We start from the raw sequence: 25,234 nt of genomic DNA, 5'->3' as shown, positions 1-25,234 counted from the left end.
CTCTGACTCTCTTGGCCTAAGCCCACGCAACTTAGATGGCTTTTGCACATTTTACTGGACTCCAGCTGCCCGAGGCCACTGACAGCAAGGATGTGCAGCAAGGATCATCTCACCAGAAGCAGAAGAACGTGGTGTTGGGAGAGGGCACTTCTAATCCTCATCCTGACGCTGCTATCACCTCCTTACTAATCCTTGGGAAGTTGATCTCGGCGGGGCTGTGCAGAAGGCAAGGTGAAAATGACGTTTCCTGGAGGTTTGGCAGTGGTAGGAAGCACTGCCTGACACTGGAGCTGATATGGAGGGCAAAGTGGATGGGTTCACAAAGTGTGCAGGTGTGAGGCTGGGGAGTAACCAAGGTCAATTCAAATGATTTGAGCATTAAAACACCTGCACCCAGGGGTACAGAGAGCCTGGGTGGACCTCAGCACCCTGCACTTTCAGGGGGGATTTATTTTGACTGATAGCTGATGCAGTGCTTGAAATGGCTGACCCAGAACGCTGTAGGGGTTAAAAGGAATTTGCTTATCTGGTCACAACATACTTTCACTTCTGTTAATGGAACTGTTGCTAGAGTGGCAGTGGATTATTCAGTGCCCTGGATGTGAAACCTTGATTTGGACACAGCCCATGTGTTGATAACAGGCATGGCTTGTCCTGTCTCTGCTGCTGTGTCTTGCCAGAGTATGCATTGGTATGTTTGCAATGGATCCTCAGCGTGAAGGATTGCACTCATTGCATCTTGAAATTGATTTTCTTCTACGGAAAGCTGTTGGAAGCAAAAACCAATTTGGTTTGTATAAACTACATTAGAGATAAGCAGATATCCCTCAGAGTGCGTGAGATCGCCTTTGAAGACGTTTTCACCCTACCTTGAGTAACAAGTCACACAATAAAAATAATTTCTTACGGCTGATCTGATCTCCACTCATCCGTGAGTTGGCTCTGAAATGAGATAAACCTATCTCCTTTAATTCAGGACAGGTGTATCATAGTTCCCAATCATATTACAGAGACTGGGGAGGCCTGGTGGTGTTAACACTGAGCATCTAAGCAAGGCAAGTAAGGCAGTGTTATTGTCTACTTTGAGGGACTGGCCTTGTAAAGAAGATGCTAAACTGCCCCCACTGATCTGGAAGTTGGGCTGTGAGGTTCTACCTGTGCTGCTGCCTAGTAAGTAGTGGCTCTGGAGGGTTACCTATGTGGCTTTCTTCTCTTTCTGGATAGATTTGGTGTCCTGTATCTTCTGTGTGGTTCAGTCCTTCCAGTCTAGTCCTCAGTTTGTCTCTGTTTGTTTAGATAGTGTGGTAGCCAACCTACAGAAAGAACAACACAGAAGGTATGCTTTAAAGGGAAAAGCAGTGAGGAAAAGAAAAGAAACATGGCAAACCCACTACTTTTTCCTCCTTCCCTTCTCCCAATCTCTTGGTCTTTTGTAATAGGTATCCCTGATGTGTACTACCATCTAATTTGTAGAGTATCTAAGAGGTATCAGGGCTTGGGAAGCTACAGTGGTGTTGAAGATACAGGTGGATTTGCAGTCCAGCTCTGGGCTGGAGCCATCCCTTCTCTTCCCTAGGCACAAGGCTGTCAGTTCCAGTTCTAACACTAGGTACATTCTGTGGGTCCTGTGTTGCAGTTTTCCCTCAGCACAAGTGTCAGGTTGGCTCAGGAACGCTGAGAAGTTTCTCCAAACAGGAGCAGATGGATTCCTAGCAAGATGTGTCAACTCAGGTTGTCCATGAGACTGCAGGGGAAAAGACTGTGGTGGACCAGGCCTGGGGCAAGCACTGGTTGTTCTGCAGGGAAAGGGGTGACATTCACAATTGGGCTTGTTGCCTTTGATGGCAGAAAGCAAATCTGTGGGTTTGGCTGCGTGTAGCTGTGAAATGAAAGGTGCCACGTTCATGTATCACAGAATTAATGGCAGTTGTCAAAAGGTGCCTGAGAACACAAGCAAGGGAAAGGAAAAATTTGTGGTGCCTCAACTGGATTTTGTAAGAAGTTACTGGACTGGGGAAAGAAAAAGAACATGTTCTTAATCTGACTTCAACTTTTTGTGGCAAATAATGATGGCAGCAGTCATGGGTGGGCAGATGTGCAAGAAGGGACTGTGCTATCCAGTCTGTGACTGAAAAGGGTGGCCCTGGGCTGCCTTAATGGGAGGCCATGGAGGGTTAAGAGCTCTGCTTGCTCTGTCAGGTGTCCTGCATGCTCAGGAGTGCAGGGTTGTGCTGGGTCCCCGGGAGCTGTGGAGGCTCCATCAGTGCTGGCTGTGGGGGGATCCATCGTGGTGTGCTGTGCCCCCTTGTTGTGCTGCACCTTCCCTTCCTGCCAGGACATTGCTGCTCCTGGGGGCTCCATGCCAATCTCAGCACAGCCAGAGGGAGCACAGTTACCTTTGGTGGGACCCCACGGAGTGAGCTGTGCCCGGAGCATCCTGCAGTTGTTGGCATATTATCAGCTAATTTAAAATTACTCACACAAACTCTCATCAGTGCATGAGACCAAAGGGTGTTAGTGGGCATAATGACAAGGAAGGTTTTATGAACCACTTCATGAAGCCAAATCCTCAGGAGCTATTGAGGCTGTAATTAGATTTAAGGATAATAAGATTTTTTTTTCCCTTTCTTCTTTTTCTTTTTTTTTTCCCTCTTTCTTTCTGGTAGCAAATCAAGGGAAAAATTGGAGCTCTCACTTCATTCTTGTGTATTCAGAGTGTGGCTGCAGGCTCTACTCGGTAACACAAAGGGATTACAACTTGATATCAAGTAGCCTGGGAGAAGTGTGAGCATGAAAGTACAGGGGAGGTGTTTTGCTGTAGACCATGTGGATCCCTTATGGATGTGACTGGAAGAGGCCTCCAAAGCCTTAGGAGCGATTAATAATGAAATCAACTAATAACAAGATCTGCAATGTGAAGAGAAAACTAGCCAGCATTTTGTTATGGGGAGAAAATGAGCAAGCCAGCAGGGGACATGCTGATCATGTCTGATTCATGTCGTCTCTGTAATCTCAGCTAAAGTTTCAACAGCCCAGGAAGATGAATTACCCACTCTAACCAACACAGGGATCAGCATGGGGTTTATTAGAAGCAGGCTATCATTTAACAATGTCAGGAGTGTATTTATTATTAATAAGCAGTAGACTCCACAGTCTAAATGGAAAACCATCACTCCTCCTCAGACACCAAACAAGGTATGTTCATAAAGCCAAATGGCCAATACATTGTATTGCCTGAACACAAATACACAGTCTGCTTTACTGGACCTCAGGGCTTCCTATGTTTAGCTACACACTAATAAACCAAAGTGCTTGAAGCTACTGGAGGACAAAGCTGTACACCATATGCTAATTTTGACTCAAAACTCCCTGGTGACTTTGCTCCTGTGAAGAAAGAAACCAGAGAAAGAATTCTGGGTTCAGCACAGAAAGGTTGGTTAAAAGTGGAGCTTTATGGGCCAGGGTACGAAACCATCTGAAAGCAACTCTGCTTTCCAATATGCACTGTGTACTTTCAACTCAGAGATTGCTCAGCCCTTCCTTTTCCTGAAGCCCAGTGCCCAGTCCATAAGAAGATCAATCAGTAAAATGTCTGGTAATACGCAGGGAACATTTTGGTTTTATTTATTGCCACATTAAGATAGCCAGTATGGAAGCATAAATAATACAGTTCAAGTAAACTACCACTTAATGTAGTAATATTTCAAGCTGGATTTGTGGGAAAGGCTTGGGGCTGGCCATGTTTTCAGTCCAACTTTGCAAATCCAGAGTATTTCTGAACCCACTATGCTCTAAACCCATAGCATGGCCAAGGAACTCTTACATTTTGCAGTTCTGCTTTTGCTGCATAGTCAAAGAGCAATCACAGCAATCATCTCGTCTAAATGTGGGAAAGAGTTCCTGGGCACAGCCCTCTGAGTGATGAGACTGTGACTGTGGGCTGCCACAATTGGCTTTGAACATCACCAAAAAAAATAATTTTCTGTGCAATTTATGAGGCCTTATCAGCCATATTTTTAACATGTCCTCCTAAAGGAGATACCTTGAAATGTGACGAAGTGGATTTTCAAAATTGAGAAGCTGAACTGCAGAATGAACTGAGAGCTGTCAGGAATGGAGCAAATACATCAGACAAATTTTTTCACCTATTTTTATCAGCTCTCTGTGAATACCTGATTTCTGAGGTTTAAGCAATATAGAAATTTCTTAACATTTCATGTAGTTTTAAATTATTTAATTTATCAGATTAGGGATTTGTGAATAGACTAGAAAGGCAGGATGTAGATTATGCAGAGTTAATGCTGATCTTTAAACCTGTTCTTCATCAAAAGTTACTTTGTAAAAAGAAAAATGAGCCAGTTGACTTTTCTGTTCTTCGTTGTTTTGCACTTGGAAAGGGAAATACCAAATGTCCATTGACTCTTATTTGCAATTGAAGCCCATCTTTGCATGTTCCTCTGTGAGATATCTTGGTCTGGGGCATGGATCTGGAGGGTCTTGCTGTAAAAAGGCTTTTTCAGTTCTCTTCACGTTCAGTGTTCAATTTGTCCATTCAAATTTAAAGTCCTTTTGTGTTTCATTGCCATTCCCATCAGCTGCTTCTACTGCTGTCACTGTTCCCTGAATTTCCCATAACCATTATCCCCAATCAAGTCATAAAAGCAGATATGATACCATCTCCACAGGAATGATTTTCCTCTAGGTGTGATGAATACCTCTTACACTGCAATAGCTTGGATTTGAGCCATGCATAATTTTTGCATTAATTATGTCATTACTGTTTAATTGCTGCAATTAGCAGCATCACTTTCTCTGAGCCATCGCTGTTATCCCATGGCCTCCACATTGTAGCAGGATCCCACCTGTTGGGGTACCCTCTGCTGATGTCTGGGGTGTCTATGTAATATCAAGAAGCTGTGCTCACCTGACCACAGGAAAGGGAGTATCTGAGCTAATTCCTCTTCTTTGTGAAGGCACCTAAAACCGTGCAAGGTGACCTGCAAAATGGTGCCTCTCTGAAATGTTTCTTTTTTATGTCCTTTTTCTATAGCTTCAGATGGCTACACAAAGTACAGGAAATACAGAATAAGGTCTCAACTTGAATTTTAAGGAGCTTCATAAACTCAGTTTATATGCCATCATGACAATAAGTGCCACCTGGAGGTGACAGCACGTTGTTTAGGGAATGAAGACCAGGAGGCAGACTGGTGAGGGTGTGACCCACACTCTTCAAAAGCCCTGTAGCTGGTCACCTCATGCAGAAAGGGATTCAGTGCATAGCTATTAGGGTGATGTTTCTGGAAAATCTGGGTGCTTCCTACCATCTGGTGAAAATATTAAATAGTGGACTGATGAAAGGAGTGGTTTAGGAATCTACCCCCACCTAACCCCTGCTGCCTGTGCAGTGGGGGGCTCTGTGCAGACCCACTTGCGGGTTTGTGAGACCCCAGGGAACCCTGTCGGGATAAAGCAGATGGAAGCATCTCACAGGCAGGCATGAGACCCTGTGTTTTCATCTTAGAGCAGGGCTGGCCACGGCACACATGAGATGATGTTAGAGGGGTGGCAGTGCAGCAGGTTATTTGTTAATCCTACAGCTGTAACACCTGGACAAAGCTGCCGGGGCTGGGGTGCACTCATGATGTTAAGTGAGTACCAAAGTGCGTTTCCATTCTGCAGAGAGGGAAGGGCTTGATTCCCAGAAGTCTGCATTTCCATTCTGCAGAGAGGGAAGGGCTTGATTCCCAGAAGTAATCACTCTTCCAGTAACCTGACAAACCCTCGAGAGATTACACAAATTAAAACTGCGTTTTCTTATTCAGAAGCAAGATTAGCTCTCTAAGGAGAGTCATACTTTGTGCTGTGCTTGTTGGGCTCGGGAGGCTCCTGAGTGTGACTCTCAGGTCTCCCATTCCGTGTTAAGCTGTCTGCTAACAGCACCATCAGCCGTCATTACTGCACAATATCCATCAAGCAACGAGCCCTGGTATCTATTTAGCAGCAGGAGGTTCTTATCCAGGAGAAGTGTTCTTCTGCCTCGAGACATTCTGCCTTAAACAAGGGTCAGCCCTCCTGCCAAATGCATAAAACTCACTTTACCCGAACACTTATTCTGAGTAAAACAGAGAGAAAAAGAACTTCTTGAATTGCTTTTAATTCTTAGTTAAAAATAACTTCTTGAATTGCTTGAACTTCGTTAAAGATAATTTACCTTTTTTTAAATTATTGTTATTTTATTTTTTGTATGTGATGAGAAAGCTTTTTGTGTGTGCTTCTGGAGCTTTTTGGAGCTTTTTTTTTTTTTTCTTTTGCAATGGCCCTGCTGGGAGTACTTATGATTGTTGCATTCATTTGAGCTTGCTTACACAGACAAAACTCACTCAAGCAAAATCACTGCTGATCACTCTGCAAGTGGGAATGATGATGAGGTGACAGTTATATGGGCTCAGTTTCATGGACATAAACCATCTTCATTGGATGGAAAAGCTCAACCTTTTTGTGTTTGTTTCAAGCGCTTAGGAAGAAAGGCAGCAATTACAGAACGTGGCTTTAGGTCACTTTAAGTCACCCAGTGATGAACATTTATGCCACATATTACCAGCTTTATAAACTGCACTGTTCTGTGCCAGTGGTTACCCACTGTATAGGTAATTGTAAAACAAACTCCATATTCCAGTTGACACCCTTTCTAATTACATCTCACCTTCATTAGGCTATTAAAGTGATAAATGCTAGCAATTACATTGAACACCAGTGAAAACCCTCTGTCTTTGGTGTGCCCTGACTGTGGTGTGAGTGATTTGCCCTGGAGCCTTGCAGAATTCTACCAATGGAGAGAAGCTCTGAGCAAAACAACCCCCAAAAAGGAAAAAAAACCATATTTTTTTTTCCTGAAGAACAGCTCAGCTGAGTAGAGAGTATCTGACACCAACATGGAAGAGCACGGCTGGCTGGGGCTGATCCGCCGGCCAGGAGCTTCTTCTCAATTTAATTAGATCTCTGCAGGAGGGGAAGAGTGAGCAGATCTGACATGTGCTTCAGCATGGCATGAGGTGTTCTCATTCAGCACTGGTGCCTGTCCTGTAGCTGTCCTTTGCATGTTTTGGCTCTCCCGTGTTCTTGCAGATCTCCCTCACATGAAGGGACAGGATTCCTGGGATAGGTGTGGAATGGATGGACATCTCTGCTCTGTGTGTGTGGGATTTAAATGTGCACGGTCACCTGTGCTCTAGCTCAGGTGTGGTCTCTTCTGCATGAGCCAGCCATGGGTGGGAAAGCTGCTTTCTGTCCCAAGGATGGGATGTGGCACAGCCCTGGGTGCTGGGGAGGATTAATCCTCCATAAGGAGGATTCCCAGGTGTTGAGCTGCCCTGTGGCAGGGGTGCCCTGGCCTTCCTTCCTCCGTGGCAGCCCCTTCTAGAGAGCCAGAGAAAAGAGCTGGTGATATTTGGGGTTTGGGTTTCTCCCTGTTGAGTGATTTGGAGGAGCAGAGGAGACAGGGGAGGGAAGGGACTTTTTTTGCTCCAGTGCGTGCAGCACCTCCTCCCAGCCTGATGTAGGGAAGGAGTTTGGGGGACACCCAAATGGAAGCCTTTCTGTGTGGTCAGGAAGTGGGACAGAGGGTTTAGGATCACCCTGCAGGTCTGCCTGGTTTCCATCTCATAGCAAATTTAATTTTAAATGCTCACAATGCTTTGTTACAGCCACCCATGCATTTCAGTGGAGGCAGCAGCCATCCACTGCAAAAAGAGATGTTTCTTTTCCTGAAGGGACTGGGCCACAGGGATGGAGTGACAGAGATTTGTATTTCTTTTTAAATAAATGTGATAACTACTGCAGATTTCTTCCTGAGGGTTCCTGCAGGGCAGCTGCTATTATTGCCAAGAGCATAGCCTGAGCTGGACACTGGCTTGCCCAACTCCTCAGGGATGGTTTCCTGGGGGCCAAATAACTGGGGCTTCCTATGAGCAGCATATTTGCCAGAGAAGGACAAGCAAAGTCACCTCCTCTTACCATTTCTGATCTTCATATGGGCAGATTGAGGGCTTCTCAAATGCAGTCGCTGTCTGGAATTATTTGCTGAATGCGGCCATAAGTCATTTCTGATTTATGAATTTTTCAATCTGTGAGCATCTCGAAGTGAGGTATTTGAGATTCAAAATCCTGACTGTGCTGATGTGTTGATTAGCTGGTCTGAATGCATTGAGGTACTTGAGATATGTTTCTATTTTGTGACTAAAATGAGTGTGACCTTAAAATGTTTTGTACTACCAAAAATAATAAGCCATTAAAATCCTTAGTAGTTGGCCTATTCCTTAAGAATATTATCCAGAGCTGGGAAGGAACAGCTGTTGGCTGCTTATTGACAAATTATATCAGTGAACTTTCCCCCAGCTTCTTTTGACAGGATTGCTTTTTGATCTGTACAGTTCCTTGCCATATCTGAGTGAGTATCTTGCAGAAAAACCCTGAGTAAAGCTATCAGCACCTGTTTTATTATTTCTTCCATTATACCAGAAAAAGACACAGGTGAAAGGGAATTATTTGTTTTGGTGTGATTGCCTTCTCTAATAAGGACTATTCCTAGCAAAGCTCTCTGCATTTCATTAGCTACAGGCTGGACATTGCACTGGGCTGTTGATGTGAAAACTTTGTGAGTTTTCACCCAAATGATAAAAACTCCATCTATTTTTAGTGACTCGTGCTACACAATGTGAAATCTGCTTTCTGTGACTTTTTTGCAACTGAAATATTTTCTTATGAGAGGAATGTTGAATTTGTCTTTACAAATGAGTTGTGGATCAGCCTGTAGATAAGGCTAGCACTGAGAGATAAAAGAAACAATGGGATGGATTCCACTGATTGATGAATGGAAAGATATATTTGCCTTTACAAACAAACTGTAGGGCTGCTGATAAATGAAATTGGATATCGAAAGATGAAAGAAGCAACGGGGGGAAAACTATGAATTCTATAAGAATTAAAAATTAAAAGGGAGGGTTATACATTAGAGGGGAATTTCAGGTATCAGGCGTTCCGGGAAGTCTGTGCCTCTCAAGTACCTCAGCCAATGGGGAAAGAGAGAGGGAAATGCGGCCGGGAAAATAGGATAAAAAGGAGGCTGTGTCCTCCGAAAATTTGAGAGATCCCAGGGGAATGTCCCATGGCCTCTCCCTTTATTCGAATAAAGCAAAAAGGACTCCTCTGTCTCCTTTTTGGACATAAACCTCTGGTGTTTGTGGATTAATTTTCCTGACACTTAGAATACTACTTTTGAATATATTATTGCCAGTAACATTATCTAGAGTGCACTTGTAGAAAAGTAACATAGGTTAGCAGGAAGAAAAAAAAAAAGAAACAAGCCTTTTAAAAAGAGGAAAGATAATTTCTCAGATAAACAACACATAGCAGGGATATTATAAAACAACACAGGTATTGTGAGCCTCTTCCACTGAATACCAGCCCGGTGACCTCAAATAAGGGTGTGCACAGCCTTCCTGAACTACCCTGCCATTCTGAAGGGCACTCTCTGACTGCCCCCACCAGTCACCTCCTGGGGGTCAGTTCTCTGGCACATTGGGGGAAGAGAGAGAAGAATCAGGCAGGGAGATGCCTGGTTAAGTGCAAGGGTGAACTTCATACCTGGTGTAACTCCCTGTGAAACCAAAGGTGCTGGTGTGTGGGTCTGGGGCAGAAGTGCCTGTGGCCCTGCCCTCCCTCTGCCCAGGCCACAGGGGTGCTTGAGGGTGTTTGTGAGTGGTTTACTCCAGCAAGAATAAACAGGTGCATGTGTGAGTCAGATCTCCAACCCTTACCTCAGACAATGACAGCAGCAGGAGTCAACAGATTGGGTTTTGGTGACACCCAGCTTGTGCCATGAGGAACCCAACCCCAGGTAATAGTCAGCAGGTACAGTCAGTGGACGTGGTCATTACAAGTATTTACTTTTCAAACACTTTGGACACAAATTTTAATAAATGGCCTTGCACAGATGCAGGCGTGATGTAGCATCTTGTGTTAAAGCTGTCAACATAGATGCAGATGAAAGGAAACAGGGAAATGTTCAACCATCTGGGCTTTCCTTCAGATCTGAAAGTAACCCCAAAAGGTTGCTTTTGCTGGCTGGCAAAGCAGCACTGTTATTTATTTACCAGATGCCCATCCCCTCAAGCCTGGATCAGATGCCTTCTTTAGGGCAGAAAATAAGTTTGTGGTATGGGCACATGGCTGTTTGACTCAGGCCACTGGCATGTCCCGTGGTATTTAGCAGTAGGGATGAAACCTCCTTGTTTGTGGCTTGTTCCTGATGTGGCTGTTGACCCCAGGCAGGGCTAGGGTGCTCCTGCCTTGTCTTAGAAGACGTGCTCCAGGCTACACTGACCTTATTGGATTATTCTGCCAGAGTCAGTGGCCTTTGGGTTAGATCCTGGAGCCAGCAGACACTTGGGTGTGGTTTTATTCAGAAATCCAGACTTTGAGCTAATCCCTGGTTAGAGAAACAAGATTTTTCAGGTGTGTTTCTGAGATGGACTCTTGAATTATTAATAGGAATTAATTTTGCAACTCAATTGTTTCTGATTTTGCTTTAGATTGTCCCTCTGTGAATGTTTCACCAATAAAATATTTGCTCTTCCTGCTCCATGTTGATTAAGAGGGTCTAAGCTGCCTCTACCCTGCCACCAGAGGTAGGGGCAAAAAAAGGTGAAGGTGTGTACTCAAAAGGAGAGAGAGTTAGAAAAAGTGACTGGAGCTCTGTGGCCTGTGTTGCTGACCAAGTAACACAAGTAGAACCAAGGCATAGAAATCTTCATAATATATAATTTTTATTATAATCAATTGGCTTTTCCACAGCTCATAACTATGCTCATTAACAAAATGCCCAGAGATTTATGAAGTCTGTTAAAAAAAAATTAAAGATTAACTATTCTGAAACTTCCTTGTGTTTTTACATACCCAACAGTTAAAATATAGTAAAATGATTTTAATCCTTCCTCATCCTGACACGGAATAATTGTTTGTTCTTACTGTTTGGATTACAGAGGTCTTTGAAGATCCAGTCAAAGGATTAAAGTCTTACTGTGTGAGGCACTGTACACACATTATAAATCTGTGGCCCCAAAGAAGCTGCAGGATGGGCTATTTTTCAGTTTTTGTCTCCCAGCGATGCAGTGATGTCTTTTCCCTCTCTTTCTCTGACAGGCCAGTTATTTAGTGCAAAACCCATCTTTGTGATTTCCTCCAGAGATGCTGCAATGCTCTGTGCTGCCCATAGTTAATAGGACCATCCCCAGTGCTTTGGCAGGAGGATATAGAGAGAGTGGAGAAGAGGAAGGTAATTCTTTGTTCTAGGAATCCGATCCATCACAGCCCGAGGTATTTCCTGCTCAATACCATTCTCTGTCACTCACAGGGGCACATGTTGGGTCAAACACATTATGGTTTGATTCTTCAGCTAATGGCTGCTGAGGCCTGGTCTCAGTACGCTGCAACAAGCACAGTAATTGAAATTCAGACTGCAGGAGACAAAAGGCTTAGTCTTCATTTTAGCACATCACCCACTTGCTTATACAGAGTTTTCTCCTGGATGCAGTAAACAAGGGGCTTGATTCAGTATTGCCCCAAAGTCTTATCCCGTATTAGTAAAAAAAATATGACAGTACACAGAGATCCCAGCACTGGTTGTTTTTAGGTTCAAAGTGTCTCATCTTTTTCCTCTGGAGTACAAACTTTTGATGGTTCACTGTGGCAGAGTCAAGGTCCCTGATTAGTTCCTGGGAGTTGCTAGATTCCTGTTGCCTTTTCCATTAGTGAGTCAGGAGAGCTGCTCTGCTCTGCTCTCACTCCCTTTCTGCACCTCCCTGTGGCTCACCAGCACCAGAGTAGCTGGAGGAAATCAGATGTCTGGGAGAGGGACAAGACTTTTCTCACCAGGAGGGCAGAGGGTGGGATGTGACTGCTTCTCATTCAGCTCTTGCTCCATCTTAAACCCTCTCTTAAATGAGTGTTGATATAGTGAGATTAGTGATTCGGTCTGGAATGTTCTAATAAGCTCGCCAAACTTAACAAGTTCTGTTTCAGAAAAAGTTAAAATTAAAAAGGCACCAGGAATTGAGGCACTATCGTGTTGTTTTCTAGTTTATCTTTACTCTCCTGGGTGCTTCCCAGCATGGTGGTGTGCCAGTTCTTCTCACCTCACTGGGAAGCAATCACTTCCAAGTCTGTCTCACCTTAGGGCTGGTCTTGCTGAGCCTTGTCCTCTCCTATTGTCCCTCTTCCCTTTCAGGCACTATTTGCATTTTACACTTCTTTACTGACTGGAATAATTTTCACTGAAGTCATCCTCTGTAAATGACCTAAGACTCTGCCCTTCTTTTTACAGTCTTGTATATTTTGGCCCTGTTTCTATCCTGTGACTGTTACCCATAAACTCCGTGTTTGACCATCGAATTAAAGAGTTTAGTTCTTCTCTTCCTCCTCCCCCAAGAAGAAGGAAGCATTTAGAAATGCAGTGCAGTTTGGCTGGACAAGTTAAAGGCAGTGTCTGATGTGCTTCCTTAATACATTGTAGAATATAGATAATCAGTGAAGAACCATTCACTAGGGACCATATGCTGTTCTCTGCACTGGCATCTCTCTCTTCATGCTTGTCTCTGAGCCCCAGCTAAGTGCCTTATCTAGCTATTTAAGGTATTTAATTAATTCCTCAGATCAAGTACCCATCCTCATTTTTCCATGTACTGATAGAGCAGAGCAAAGAGAGCAGCCCTGTTATCAAAGCACACCGTGCAGCCCTGAGAGGAGCCTTTCATCCTGACAGAAGAGCTCAGGGCTGGAGCTGCTCTGAGGCAGGAAAGGGGAGCTGCTGCCAGCACAGTGTGGGGACAGAGGTCACAGTGCAGGGTCAGCCTGGGAAAGGCTGTGGCAGCCAGAGGAACAGGAGGGCAGAACACACAAACCCTTTCCTTTCGAGGGAGCTGCAGTGATGTGCTGGTCTGTTAGTCCATGCGGGTCACAGCTGGCCCCCCACAGCTTTTGGGAAGCAGAATTTGGGGAGGGGAGCTTTTTCCATCAGGGATTTGTATGTTTGAACCCAAGCTGAGTCCTGATGCTGTGATGCCCAGGATGACTGACCCCAGGAGGGCACCACTCAGCTCTGTGCCTCAGATTTTCCACTTGTACTCTACAACTTCACCACTTGATCTTGGCTTCTCTTCAGCTCGGATGGGATTCAGTCTTTCACGTGTCCTAGAGCACCCACCAGAGCCACACTGCAAAGGAACAAATACTCTCTCCACAAGTCTGTACAGTTATTCAAAGTTCATCCTGGTAAACCCCTAAACTCTTTCTATACAAGATATTCTTGTTGCTTTTTTTTTACCTTCCTCTCTTGACAGCAGGCCTCAGCAGCAAAACTGTCTCAATTACTGGAGGAGACACTTCTGTGTGGAGCTTTTCTCCATGGATTTGTCACCCTTCCTATGCCTTTCAAAACCGAGGTCATATTCTCCTTTGGTTTTGTGCTGAATGAATGTAGTCTCCAGACTAAGCTCAATAGCCTTCTTTATGGCCAGTGCTTCGCTTTTTACTTGTGTCAGTCAGATGAGCGAGTTCAGATGCATCTGGCTACAAAGTCATCAGGATGAAAAAACTCAAGCTGGCAATGTTTTAGGTTGAGGTTTTTTACTCTCCAACCCTGTGATGTTGGTAAGTGCTGATGCTGTTACAAAAGCTATGATATGACTCTTCTCTTGGCCAAAATAATTTTTAGAGACCAGATGGGTTTGGTCCCACTCTGGGAGTCTTGGTTCATACCTACTCTAATGAGTCGGTACAAAGCGTGGACTGCTTGGAAAAGCACCTGGTGTAGGTACCCTGTGTATTCCAGCATTCCACAGCATGATCCTGGGAGCCTTGCACCATTCTGCCTGGGGCTGCAAGGAGAGCTGCCTGTTGTCCTGCCCAGAAGGCAGAAAAATCTGTACCACTCTTACATAACATGGTAACTGAGGTGAACACAATTCTTTTTCTGCCATTACCATCAGCATCAGGTCTGTAGGTATCTCACCATCCTCTTTCAAGACAGCTTTTCATTTTAAACTGCCTAGGTACCTCGCAGGTGTGCATGCTCGGGTACTACTGCTTTAGGAGAGCTCACCTCTGTTGAATCAAGGGAAGATGAAGCTGGAATCATCAAAAACATATGATTACTGGTTTTTCTAATATTTTAAATTTGCATGAATTTGGTGATGTAGTTGTTAGTCTGAGAGGTTAATTAAATTTCTCCTCCAATGCTATTACTTGTGTTTTGTGGAACCAGTATGTTCAAACAATGGCCAGCACTGTCAGCATCCAGCACAGTTACTGTGCTGTGGGGGAGAAGCTCCACCTGCACTTCTTAGAGGACAAGGCCAGGGTGTAATATCTGTGACCTCCAGCCAACTCCTGGCCTTAATTCCCCTGTGACAATATCAGGGTTTGCCATAATTTAGCCTCAGATCCCTCTGCACTGATTTGGATATTAACCCCATTTTCAGGTTTCGCGTACCTGCTGAAGAATCTGGAATCCTAGAGGAACTGGGATCAAGTTGCAGCCCTTAATCCCTCCAGGTGTTGGATGTCTTGTGGGAGCGAGGAGGAGAGGTGGAATACCAGCAGTGCACCCTTGCTGGCAGCTTACAAATGGCAAAATGCGAAGGAAGAGGAAGCTGTGCTGAGCAATGCACGTCAGTAGTCAGCAGAGAGTGAGGCGAGGGCTGGGAACCTCAAATGTTTTTAGTAAGCTGTCAGAACGATCTGCAGGCCAAGGATTCTCCTTGAGAGGATGGCGGGAATGTTTCTGGAAAACAAACAAATGTGAGACTGTCACAATATGTTCACACCAAGACAAAAGCAAAACAAAAAAGCGTGAAATAAATTTTCTCGTAACCACAGGGCTTGAACGAGGCTGGAGGCAGAAATGCCAAATAAGGGCTAATATGCTGATGGAAACAAGAGCTTCATTTTGATGGACCTTCACAAAGAGGGACCCAAAAGCTGCTTATGAAGAGGGACACCAAGGAGAGAGGAATAGAGATGCTCCTTTGCTTACCTTTCCAAGCAGCTGCTAGCAAGGTTGAATAAAACAAAGCAGCGGTGCTAAGACCACATGGGAGGCCGTGTCACTTGCAAGGACAATGTCATGATGGCTCTGCTTAAAAAAATGTTTTGTTGTTACTCCTGGTGATAGGATGGGCTTATTCTCAAGGAGAGTTTCACTGCTGGCTACTGAGGGGCCAAACTTTTGTAGAGGTTTTGTGGAAATTCGGTATTGAAAGTGCTATCATATTCTGTTCCTCATTCAAATGAAAAACAAAGTCCAAAATTTCCCGGGAAGTCACATTCTTAAAAATAATGTCAGACTGAAGGCAGAGAGTTATTGCAATAACATTTGAAATCTTTTTTACATTGCGATGTTAAACCTTCTGGATAATGCAGAGAGGAGCCTGAAGTGATGGGGTTTTCATAAGCAAAAGTTGCAACTATTGCAAAATCAGAATGGAGCCCTATGGCATTATTGAAATGTTTGTGTCTTCCTCGTGGTGAAAATTCATTGTTAGTGTCTTTCATGTTTGACAGAATTGCATTTTTCTGAAGGAAAAATATTCCACTGGGAAATTCTAGTGCTAATATGGGTGTCAGTAGCAGGCTGCCTATTTTTTTTATTTTTATTTTTATTCTCAAAGAATTCCCACTGTGGTTCTGAAGTCGGTGGATATTTCTTCTAAAAATAGGGCTCTGGAGAGAGATATTTTTCAAACCAAATCCCCCCTCCCCCAAGTGGCAGTAGGATCTAGCTCTGTGGATTCATTATGTACTGTTAAGCAGCTGCCACATTTCACTCCGGCAACACTTGTGCTTCATTTATGAGCAAAATGATGCATATGTGAATATGGCAGGAGTGCTGCAGCTCGTGGTGAATTTGCACTGAGGAGCAGCTCGTGGGTGAGGATTGGGTAAAAACAGATGCTGAAGTAGGACTTCGTTGCTTGCCTGATAGTTTTTACAGTCATAAAAGTTTATGTTTTAGAAGGGCAGGTCCTGCCAGAAATAGGAGTGCATAAACACAGAGCAAAGGAGCTTGTTTATGACTAATATTAATCATAGCTTCCCTGCATCTTGTGTAAGAGAAGCAAATAAACGGTAACACTTGACCCATATACAAAATTATGAATGAGGAAATTGAATGGATTGATGGTATTCTTACATTAGTCCCATAATGCAAAAACAGTGGGATGCCCAATCACTGCAGCAAATGTGACAATGATTGAAGGATAATTCCTCTTTTACACAAAACCTATTTGTGTTCACTACCCTGGAAAATTTCCTAGCCTGTTTCTTTTATTTACCATGGTGTAAATTAGGAGCCTTTCTGCTAAAAAGAGTGCGATCTTCACAGGGGTAAGAGCAGCAGAAGAAAGAAATTAAGGCATATGCCTGAAGTGTTGCAAAAAGTACCAGTCTTAATACTTCAGTGCAGATGCTCTGTGGGCGGAGTGAGGAGAGTTCCCTTTCCTAAGGCCAAGGTTTCCACTTGTACTTGGGCAAAGTGATGCAGCTCCTCCCCAGACAGCCTTGGAAGATGATGCAAAGCTCGCTGCCTCAGACTCCTGCTGGCCACTGTGCTGGTTTTAACTGGCTGAGAGTTCATTTCCTCTACAGTGGCTGGCATGGGGCTGTGCTTTGGATTTGTGCTGAAACCAGCTCTGATAAAAGAGAGCTTTTTTTTGGTTATTGTTTAGCAGTGCTTGCACAGCCCCAAGGCCTTTCCTGCTCCCCACCCCACCCAGCAGTGAGCGGGCTGGGGGTGCACAAGGAGCTGGGAGGGGACAGATCCAGGACAGCTGACCCCACTGCCCAAAGGGACATTCCACACCACGGGCATCATGTCCAGCACATAAAGCTGGGGGAAGAAGGAGGAAGGGGGGGATGTTTGGAGTTACTGATTTCCCCAGTAACTGCTGTGGGTGATGGAGCCTCTCTTCCCAGGAGATGGCTGAACGGCTGCCTGCCCATGGGGAACAGGGAACTAATTCCTTGTTTTGCCTTCCTTGTGCACATGGCTTTTGCTCTACTTTTGAGGTGTCTTGTCCTCAACCCATGAGTTTTTTTCTTTTACTCTTCTTGTTTTCTTCCTGATCTGGTGGTGGTGGAGTGAGTGAGCTGACAGCTGCAGTTAGACCATGACATCCATCCAGAACAACAGTCTACCCTCAGGAAAGCCAGGCAAAGAGGAGATGTATGTGTTTAGTTTAAAATCTATTTTAAAAGAGTGCCTGTATTGTGCAATTTTTTTGGTGTATTTTTATCCCAGGGTAGACAGGAATAAAGATTCACTAAATTCCAAGAATCTGAGATGCCAAAAATCTGTGGTGCCAGCTGAGACCTCACAAGCCATGTTGGCTTCACAAAAACCTGGGTTCTACAGCACTTGTTGGTTGGGATTTGCCTCTGGTGCCAGTACCCAGTGAAAGAGGAAACTGTTGGTCCTAAGTAAAGGGGCCCTTCTTTATTTGGGCTTTACCAGTCCTGAGGTGGTGACTCACAGTGCAGAAGCAGTTTTGATTTTTCAGTGATCCTTCAGCATCTTTTGTTCATTAGTAGATTAAACTGCACATCTACCTGTAGATGGATTCACGTCCCTGCTTTGCAAAAGCAAACTTTAAATCAGGGGAATTTTTGGCACTTGCCACAATCTCACGGGGTACCACTGGAAGAAAATACCCCTGCTCTCCCAGTGCACAGCTCTGTGCTTTTTACTCCAATCCTTCTGGATTTATTTTATTCTTTTTTCCTTGCAGGTTTCCACAGACACTTAGGATAGCAAATAATCCCAAGTCTCATTACTGCACATAAATCCCTTAGCCTTCTGGGTTTCCTTCTCTGGAGCCACTGTGAAAATGGACACATCAATACAGCCTTCTGCAGAAAAGCTGACAATCTCAAAACGGGCTCATGCTGCAATAACCGAAAATCTCCTGCCAGGTTGGTGATGGGGATTTCTAATCAACTTTGCAATGAATATTTCTTAAATCATGTTAATCCACCATTTAAGCAGAGATATCAGTTCCAGACAATGAATCACCATACCTGGAGGGGGATATACCTGCCGTTTCCCCAGAGAGGAGGCGATTAACAGCACCGTGCTGTCAGAGGAGCCAGCAGCTATGGCATTTATCACCTCACAGCTCCTTTGCTGCAGTGAAGGAGATCTTTGCTCCCTGCTTCTGGTGCAATCAGCTTTTATTTATGTAGTGCTTATGGAAAACAGCTCTTAAAGGAAAACTGCACCTGGTTTGCCCTCTGAGGCAGATTTTGCTCTAATTTACATGGATGCATTTCCTATTAGAGTTTGTTAAATGCTGGGATCTCATGGGGAAATGAAAGCCTTTGAACACGAGCAGGCAGAGTGCAGTACCCAGCTTTCAGACCCACAGAACTATAGTAAATGCTATATGATGAAGAAGATGAACTGTCTTTTTCATGAGCACTTTTATGTTCTCATCTCCCGTAGCTCCTAGGAACCAGCTGCTATGTGAACTGTTAACACCTCAGCTCAAAGAGACTGCAGACCAAACAGAAAGTCTTCTTCTGGGGAAATTCTTGAGCTCAGGTGATTGTAGGATTAGTTTGGATAAATAAAGAACTGTAGATTGATAAGATTTTCTGTTAATCTCTAAGGTAAACTTCATGAACATTCACTGCAGAATAACTTTCCTTTCCATGAACAAGCTGTGGTACCTTGAAAATGAGAGGGTAATTTCTTGGGTCTTTGAGTCCCACTCCAGCTCAAAGCAGGTTGACTTCCGAGTTAGGTGGTGCTGCTTTTGTCCTTGTCCACCTGAGTATCTCCAAGGGTGGAGATGCTCCAGGCTGTCTGATCACCTGTGCATGGGCTGAGCCACTCTGAAGATCTCTTTTGTCTCCAGCCACATGTAATTTTCCTCCCTGCTCCTTGTGCCTGCTGCCTCTGCCCATCTGCTGTGCACTTTCAAGTGCAGCCAGTCTCCACCTGCTCTGGAACTTTTTGGATAGTGGGAGAGGGCAATTAGGTGTCCCTCCTGGCTGAGCAGACAAACTCTTTCTCTCTTCTCTCACATCGTGTGCTCCAGCCCCCTGACCCTCCTGGTGGTTTTCTGCTGAACTTGCTGCACTTCCAGTGCCCCAACTACATTGGGCAGCCCCAAACTGGGTATAGCACTGCAGATATCATCACAAAAGTATTGTGCAAAGGGGAAGGGTCCCCTGCATTAACTCACTGTGCTGCAACTCGTGCAGCCCAGGGTGCTGTTGGTTTGCTTTACTGCAAGGTTGCATCGTTGTCTCTTGTTTGGGTGGCTGTACATCAGGACTTTTACTCAAACACATGTTTGCAGGCTGTAGGATACACTTAGGATTGCTGCCAGGGAATGTGTCCCTGAGAATGTGCTGCCCACATTCTTTTGAATTTTGGACCTCTTTAGACTATCTCAGTTAGATCTTCCAAAAATAAACTTTTCCATATTTTTGCTAGATACTCTTTAATTATTGGTCTTTGGGCTTTAAGATAGTGGAGGCCAGTCCCCTCCTGAATAAAAGGATACTTCGTCAGGCAGTCTTGGAGGAAATGAGCTGCTCAAGTGAACTGATGTGGAATTTAAGTAAGAGCCCAGCATAAATGCTAACAGGCATTGGCCTAAAAATATCTGCTGCTTTTCTGCTTCAGAAAGAATGACATGCACCTCTGATAACTTGTCTTGTGGTGAGTCCTGCCAGGCTGTGCCTGGATCCAGAATGATTACTGCATTTCCTGGTGCTTTGAGGAGGAGGAAAACAGATGAGAGGTGCCAATAAACCTGTTTTCCTCTAAGAATAACTGCAGCTGAAGCCACCGTTGGCCACAGGATGCTGTCCACAAATGCAGATCGATAGACAGTTCATTGTGCATGGCTAATAAAACTGTGTGTGTGTGCGTATCTCTATATGTGTGTGTCTTCATGGTGTGATATCTGAAACTATTACACCCGAGCCAGATTGGCTGTTGAACTTGGTTGTGTTTACTCAAGGCGTGGCAAAAGCTTCCCTATATAGGAGAGCAGGGATAGTGCCAGCCCGTGTCTCTGCTGGGGTTGGCTGGAGTTACACTGGAGGCACTGCAGGTAAAAAACATCCCTTTGCTGTTTTATTTAGCACAGGATGAAGCAGGTGAAATACAAATAATAGGACTGGAAAAGCACCACAGACACGTTGAGAGGGATTTGCCTTGGAGGGACAGAATAAATTAGAGTTCCTGTCCTTAATGTTACCTGGAGGGAAAGAAAAGAAGAATTTGCCATCGTAGAAAGAGCCTCCTTTGTAAAACGGTAAGTTGTCAGAAGTAATTGGATCAAGTGGGAGTAGAGATTCTAAGATGAGGAGGATGCTGTAGTTACTGTAGGCTGCTGTTAAATGAGGTAGAAAAAAGGTATCTGGAACTGTCCTATGCTGTGTATGCAAAACAAGAAGAAAATTGACTTAATAAATAGCCAGAAGGGAGTACTTCACAGGCTGTTGGGAGCAGAAGGTCATGCAAGATGCCACTGGGAAAGTAATCTCCTGGAGGGTTGCCAGAGTGCCTGGCTTTGGCTTTGATTTTCTGTGGTACCCCAGGCTTTTGCACATGGTGTGTCCAAGGAGCTGCTGTCCATCTGGGGTTTGGGATGTCCACGTTCTGGTCCCTGCACTGCCTCTTCAACTTGCTGTCTCTGCAGGAGGCTGCTGACTCTCATTTGGTTTTTCCTCTGAATGCTAGGAAAGATAATAAACTCACACTTTGCTTCATTGTAAGATAATTCTGGAACTGAGTCCCTGAAGTTTTTACAATGCTTCAAGTACATGAATGACAAGATCTTAGAGGAAAGAGTGCTGGCATTACTGTGGCATATATTGAGTATTATGGGGAGATGAAATGTAGCTTGATAGTTTGGAGTGTTTGAGAGGAAAGAGGGGAAGAAGGGCTGCTGGCTTTTTGGCTCTTCTGGTACTCTTCGTTGTGTTTGAGAAAATTAGTTGCTCTTTCAAAAGTACAGAAACTGAGCTAAGCCAACGTATAATGGAAATGTTTTGAGAAAATCAGTGGAGAAGAGAAGGTTCTGCTGTGAAGTACACATGGTTTCTAATTGCCTATTTCTACTTTCTACTCTGTGAAAAATACCAAAGCCATTGAAGGAAGTGTCTGTACTGTGACATAAATCTTTATGCGAAGTGTAATTAGCTGTCAGTAGCATTTGCCACCATTGAGTACCTGATTGTAGTCATGGCTTGACATCTTTTCTGAATGAGAGCTGGAGGGAGACAGGACACACCTTCACTGCTGCCTTCTGAGATGGTCAGTGCAGAGCATGGTGGCTGTTTGGGGTTCCCCCATGGATTTCTGCCAGAGTCACCAACCTTTTTGCCCCTCTGTGCTTGGAGACTCCTCTTTCCTTCCCATCCCTTCCAACTGCATCACTTGATCTCTTTTTATCCTTCTCTCTGTAGCTTTTTCTTTGCTTACGTTCTCTACCTCATTCTTTGCTGTTTGTCCCTTTCTCAGGGACAGACAACACGGGTGTCCCTCTGTCAAGAATGAAGAGGAGCCACAAAAGAGCAGCAGGTGCAAAGTTGTGTTTGATTCCCTTCCCCATTTCATATAAGTAAGTGAGTGGAAGGAGATCCCAGGACTAAGCAAATGTTTGTTTAACCCCTCCTGAATGTTTACCTCTTTCTGAATAATTACTTTCCTTAGCTGAGTGGCAGTCTGTTTTCTTTAGAGTTTGACAAAAAGTCTGAACCAGCTTTTGTGAGCATTTGAAATCCTTCCCTCTCTCCTTGCATCTTGTGGCTGGGAGCAGTCCAAGGGCAACATCTCTGATATCCATTCCATTATAACTCTGTCCCTTGAAAGCCCTTCTGGCTCTCCAGGTCAGTAACAGTAAGAAGCTCCCCAGTCAAGCAGGCAATATTCAGCTTGACCAACTTTTGTGATCTTTGCTGTTGCTGACGGACCCACGAGAGCCACGTGGGAGAGTTGTGGCCAGGATTCAGGATGCTGCTCCAGAAGAGGAGGCCATCAGAGCATGTTGGAGCAGCCAGGACACTGCTAGCCAGGTCCTGACCCCATGGACTGCCCGCAGAGGGGCATGGGTGGCTGTAGAACTCCTGTGTCTGTGGCGATGAAGATATTCCTGCAAGGGAGTCGTAGTTAAGTGTGTTATTTTCCTCAGTCTGGTTGCTAATTTAATCCTGATATGTTAAACAACGCAATTAAACACACACACACACATGCTAAAAACTCTTGTTCTCTGTCAGAAGAGAGGGAACGTGTGTCAGACCCGGCCTTCAAGCTCTGTTAATTTTAATTTGAGTTTTGGAATTAGTAATCAGTTTAGCTGGAACACTGTTTCAAGAAATAGATCTTAGCATGCACGGAGTCTGGGCACAGTTTCAAATGAGTATTTGTTAAGAAGCCATTCCCTTGTCATGTTATGGTACATTACATGAGATTTATTTCCATTGTATTAAAAAATGCAAACCCAAGGGGAATGCTCTCTCTTCTTGTGGCTGAGGGTGGTTTTGGATGTTTTTTGTGGGGCTTTTAATTACAACAATGAGATGCAAACCCACTTACTTGTTTAGACTGTTGTTACCATGCCAGGAGGCTAAGTGACTTGAAGCACCAAGAAAGGTGATGAGACTAAATAAAAAGGGTGTAGGGAGGGGAGTGGGGGGGCTATATCACACCTTCATTGTGGCTGAGCTGTGTTTTTGACGTGTGGGAAGAATTCGTAATACCAACCTGAGGCTTTGCTCTTACTGGAGCCATCTTTTCTATGTGTGCAGCACCAGGGACATCTCAGATCCACAGATAAGTTTTTTTGGTAGAAAAGAGTCCTTTCATCTACAAAAAATTTAAACAAAAAAAAATCAAATAAGCAAACAAAACCAATCAAAAGAGCTATGGCATCTGGTTGCTGAGAAGTGAAACTAGGCGACTTCAGGCTAGAAATTAGCACAGCAAAATTAATTAACTGTTGGTGAGGCTTGCCCAGGGCATGTGGTGGATTTTCCAGTGCTAATTTATGAAAAGGTACATCTTAAGTGGAAGTCAGGAGCTGGGAGTAGGAATCCCTGAATCAGATTTATGACATCCATAAAGCAAGATGCCAGAGGAGGATCACAGTGATTCTGCCTTTAAAAGTCTGCTGATAAGGGACTTCTCTTTTCCTAAGGAAACAGGCAAAAGGGGAAATATAGCTCAGGGTAGTTAATATTTTGGTTTTGTCGGGGCAAATGGGAATGAAGAATGAAAACTGGTGTGGACCCTGAGTCGTGTTTTTATCCAGCAACATGTAATTTTGTGTGACAATAGGAGCTGAAGGAACCAGGAGGCAAGGTGGGCTGCACAACCTTCCTGCTACTTCTCTGAACCCTGAAACCACAACAGAACCTTCCAGCTGAAGGGAGATCCCCAGGAGGTGGTGCCCAGGTGTGTGTCTCTCTGTACATCCGTGTGGCTCTGGGGAGAACACCTCAAAGCTTGTGCTCTGATTGGACAGAACAAATTGCTTTCTTTAAGCTCCAGTGCCACTAGCCCCTCCAAATATGCAGTTTTTCCTCTTTCTTGTACCCTTCTCCCAGTCCTGTCCTCAAAGCCCATCCCACAGTCCAGTGTCTCCATGGAAGATGAACTATCTCTCCTTGGAACAAAAGTAGATTTTTGATGGCAGGAATCCTGCTGTGCTTTTTGATGCCTGTAGAGGAACAAAGCTCTCAAAGGGAGATTTTGGCTCCTGCATCCATCCCTAGCTGTGCCAGCAGGTGTATTAGCAGGTCTCTTCAGTCCAGGGTTTCACTGCACGTTTGAAATGTTCATTTTCCTGATTGAAGTGCCCCTTTCTGTTAGACACATTAGCAGAGAGGGGTTCAGCCATTCAGCCTGGAATACCTGTAGGGGCCATGCAGTAGTCATAGACTGCCCAGTTTAAACAGCAGCTTGAAATCCTGTGCCCTGGGCACAGCTGACCAGAAGAGTCCTGGGTACCCGTGGGCATCGTCCCTGCTCGCATTCACACTCCCCTGCCTCTGCAGCTCCATCCCCTGTGCCCGCCTGTATTGCAGCTGTACCTCAGTGCTCACACAGCAGCTCGCTAACAGCTTTGCTCTCTGTCCTCAGGGAAGACTCCAAATTGAATTTGTAGCACTGACAGCACTGGTTTAAGATAAACCAGTTGGGATTTGACGACTGCTCTTTCCCCATGCATTTCCAGCTAATAAGGATTTTGTCACTGTGGCTGCCCTCAGTTTTTCGAGCTGCTGCTTCACAATCCTCCTGGTGGGAGGGGGAGGTGTTATCCCACACACTCCTGATGCACCACTTTGCATCGGGAAGCTGATGGCAGTCCCTGTCTTCCCCTCGCAGGAAAGGGGAATGATGCTCGCCTCCAGCTCCGCTCCCATGCCAGAGCACGGCTGGCAAACCCCAGGAGCAACGGGAAGCCTCCAGAACCTGAAGAAATTTAACAGCCAGGATTTCAAAAACCTGCGAGCCTTGTGCCTGAGCCAAGGGGTGCTCTTTGAGGATGCCACCTTCCCCGCTCACATCAGCTCCATCGGTCCCAGCCTGCTCCCGAAAGAGCAGCTCCGGCAAATACAATGGAAGAGGCCAACGGTGAGTTCCTCTAGGTGGGTGCTTTGTGGCACTATTGCACTGATGGCCAGTGGCCAAAGGCCTGCACTCTGGGCTGGGAGGCCTGTGCACAAAGGTAGACCTCAAGAGGAACACTGGAAGCACACTGGCAAGGAGGGATCCTTGCTGTGGGATGTGTGGAGGGAAGATAACCTCTGCAACATTAATGGTTTCATTAGGTACGTTTTTGTAGGAAGTTTGCTTCCATCTGTGAACCTGGCTAGAACTACTGTTCCCACTTTGATCTGCTTCTAGAGGACTTTGTGCAGACCTGAAAAGTTGTTAAATTCTATTGAAGATCTCCGATTTCTGTAATCCAAGCGACTGACTCAGCAATACCTATTTTAAAGTAACTGGGGCAAGGCAGGAGATGAAGTACATTTGTGTGCTGATTCCCAGTTGCAATTTAATAGGCAGTTATCGTCTGGCATATGGAAGTTTAGAATGGGAGGTGGAATCACATGCTCAGCTCTTTTATCCTAGGACCTAATTTAGGAAATCTTCCCGTGGTCC

General features: G+C 44.8%; 1 protein-coding gene across 1 annotated transcript in view; it reads left to right on the top strand.

The window, feature by feature from the left end:
- The first annotated feature begins 23,425 nt into the window (after window positions 1-23,425).
- Window positions 23,426-25,234, top strand: part of CAPN13 (calpain 13) — a 44,387-nt gene continuing 42,578 nt past the window's right edge. The window contains exons 1-2 of the mRNA XM_088161082.1: window positions 23,426-23,521; window positions 24,455-24,703. Coding sequence (XP_088017208.1) covers window positions 24,464-24,703 — 240 coding nt within the window. The 5' untranslated portion in view covers window positions 23,426-23,521; window positions 24,455-24,463. The remainder of the gene's footprint in view (window positions 23,522-24,454; window positions 24,704-25,234) is intronic.

The sequence above is a fragment of the Sturnus vulgaris genome, chromosome 3 (genome assembly GCF_052056855.1).
Source record: "Sturnus vulgaris isolate bStuVul1 chromosome 3, bStuVul1.hap1, whole genome shotgun sequence".
Classification (NCBI taxonomy): domain Eukaryota; kingdom Metazoa; phylum Chordata; class Aves; order Passeriformes; family Sturnidae; genus Sturnus; species Sturnus vulgaris.
The sequence above is the reverse complement of the archived record's forward strand: the minus strand, read 5'-3'. Positions and strand labels throughout refer to the sequence as shown.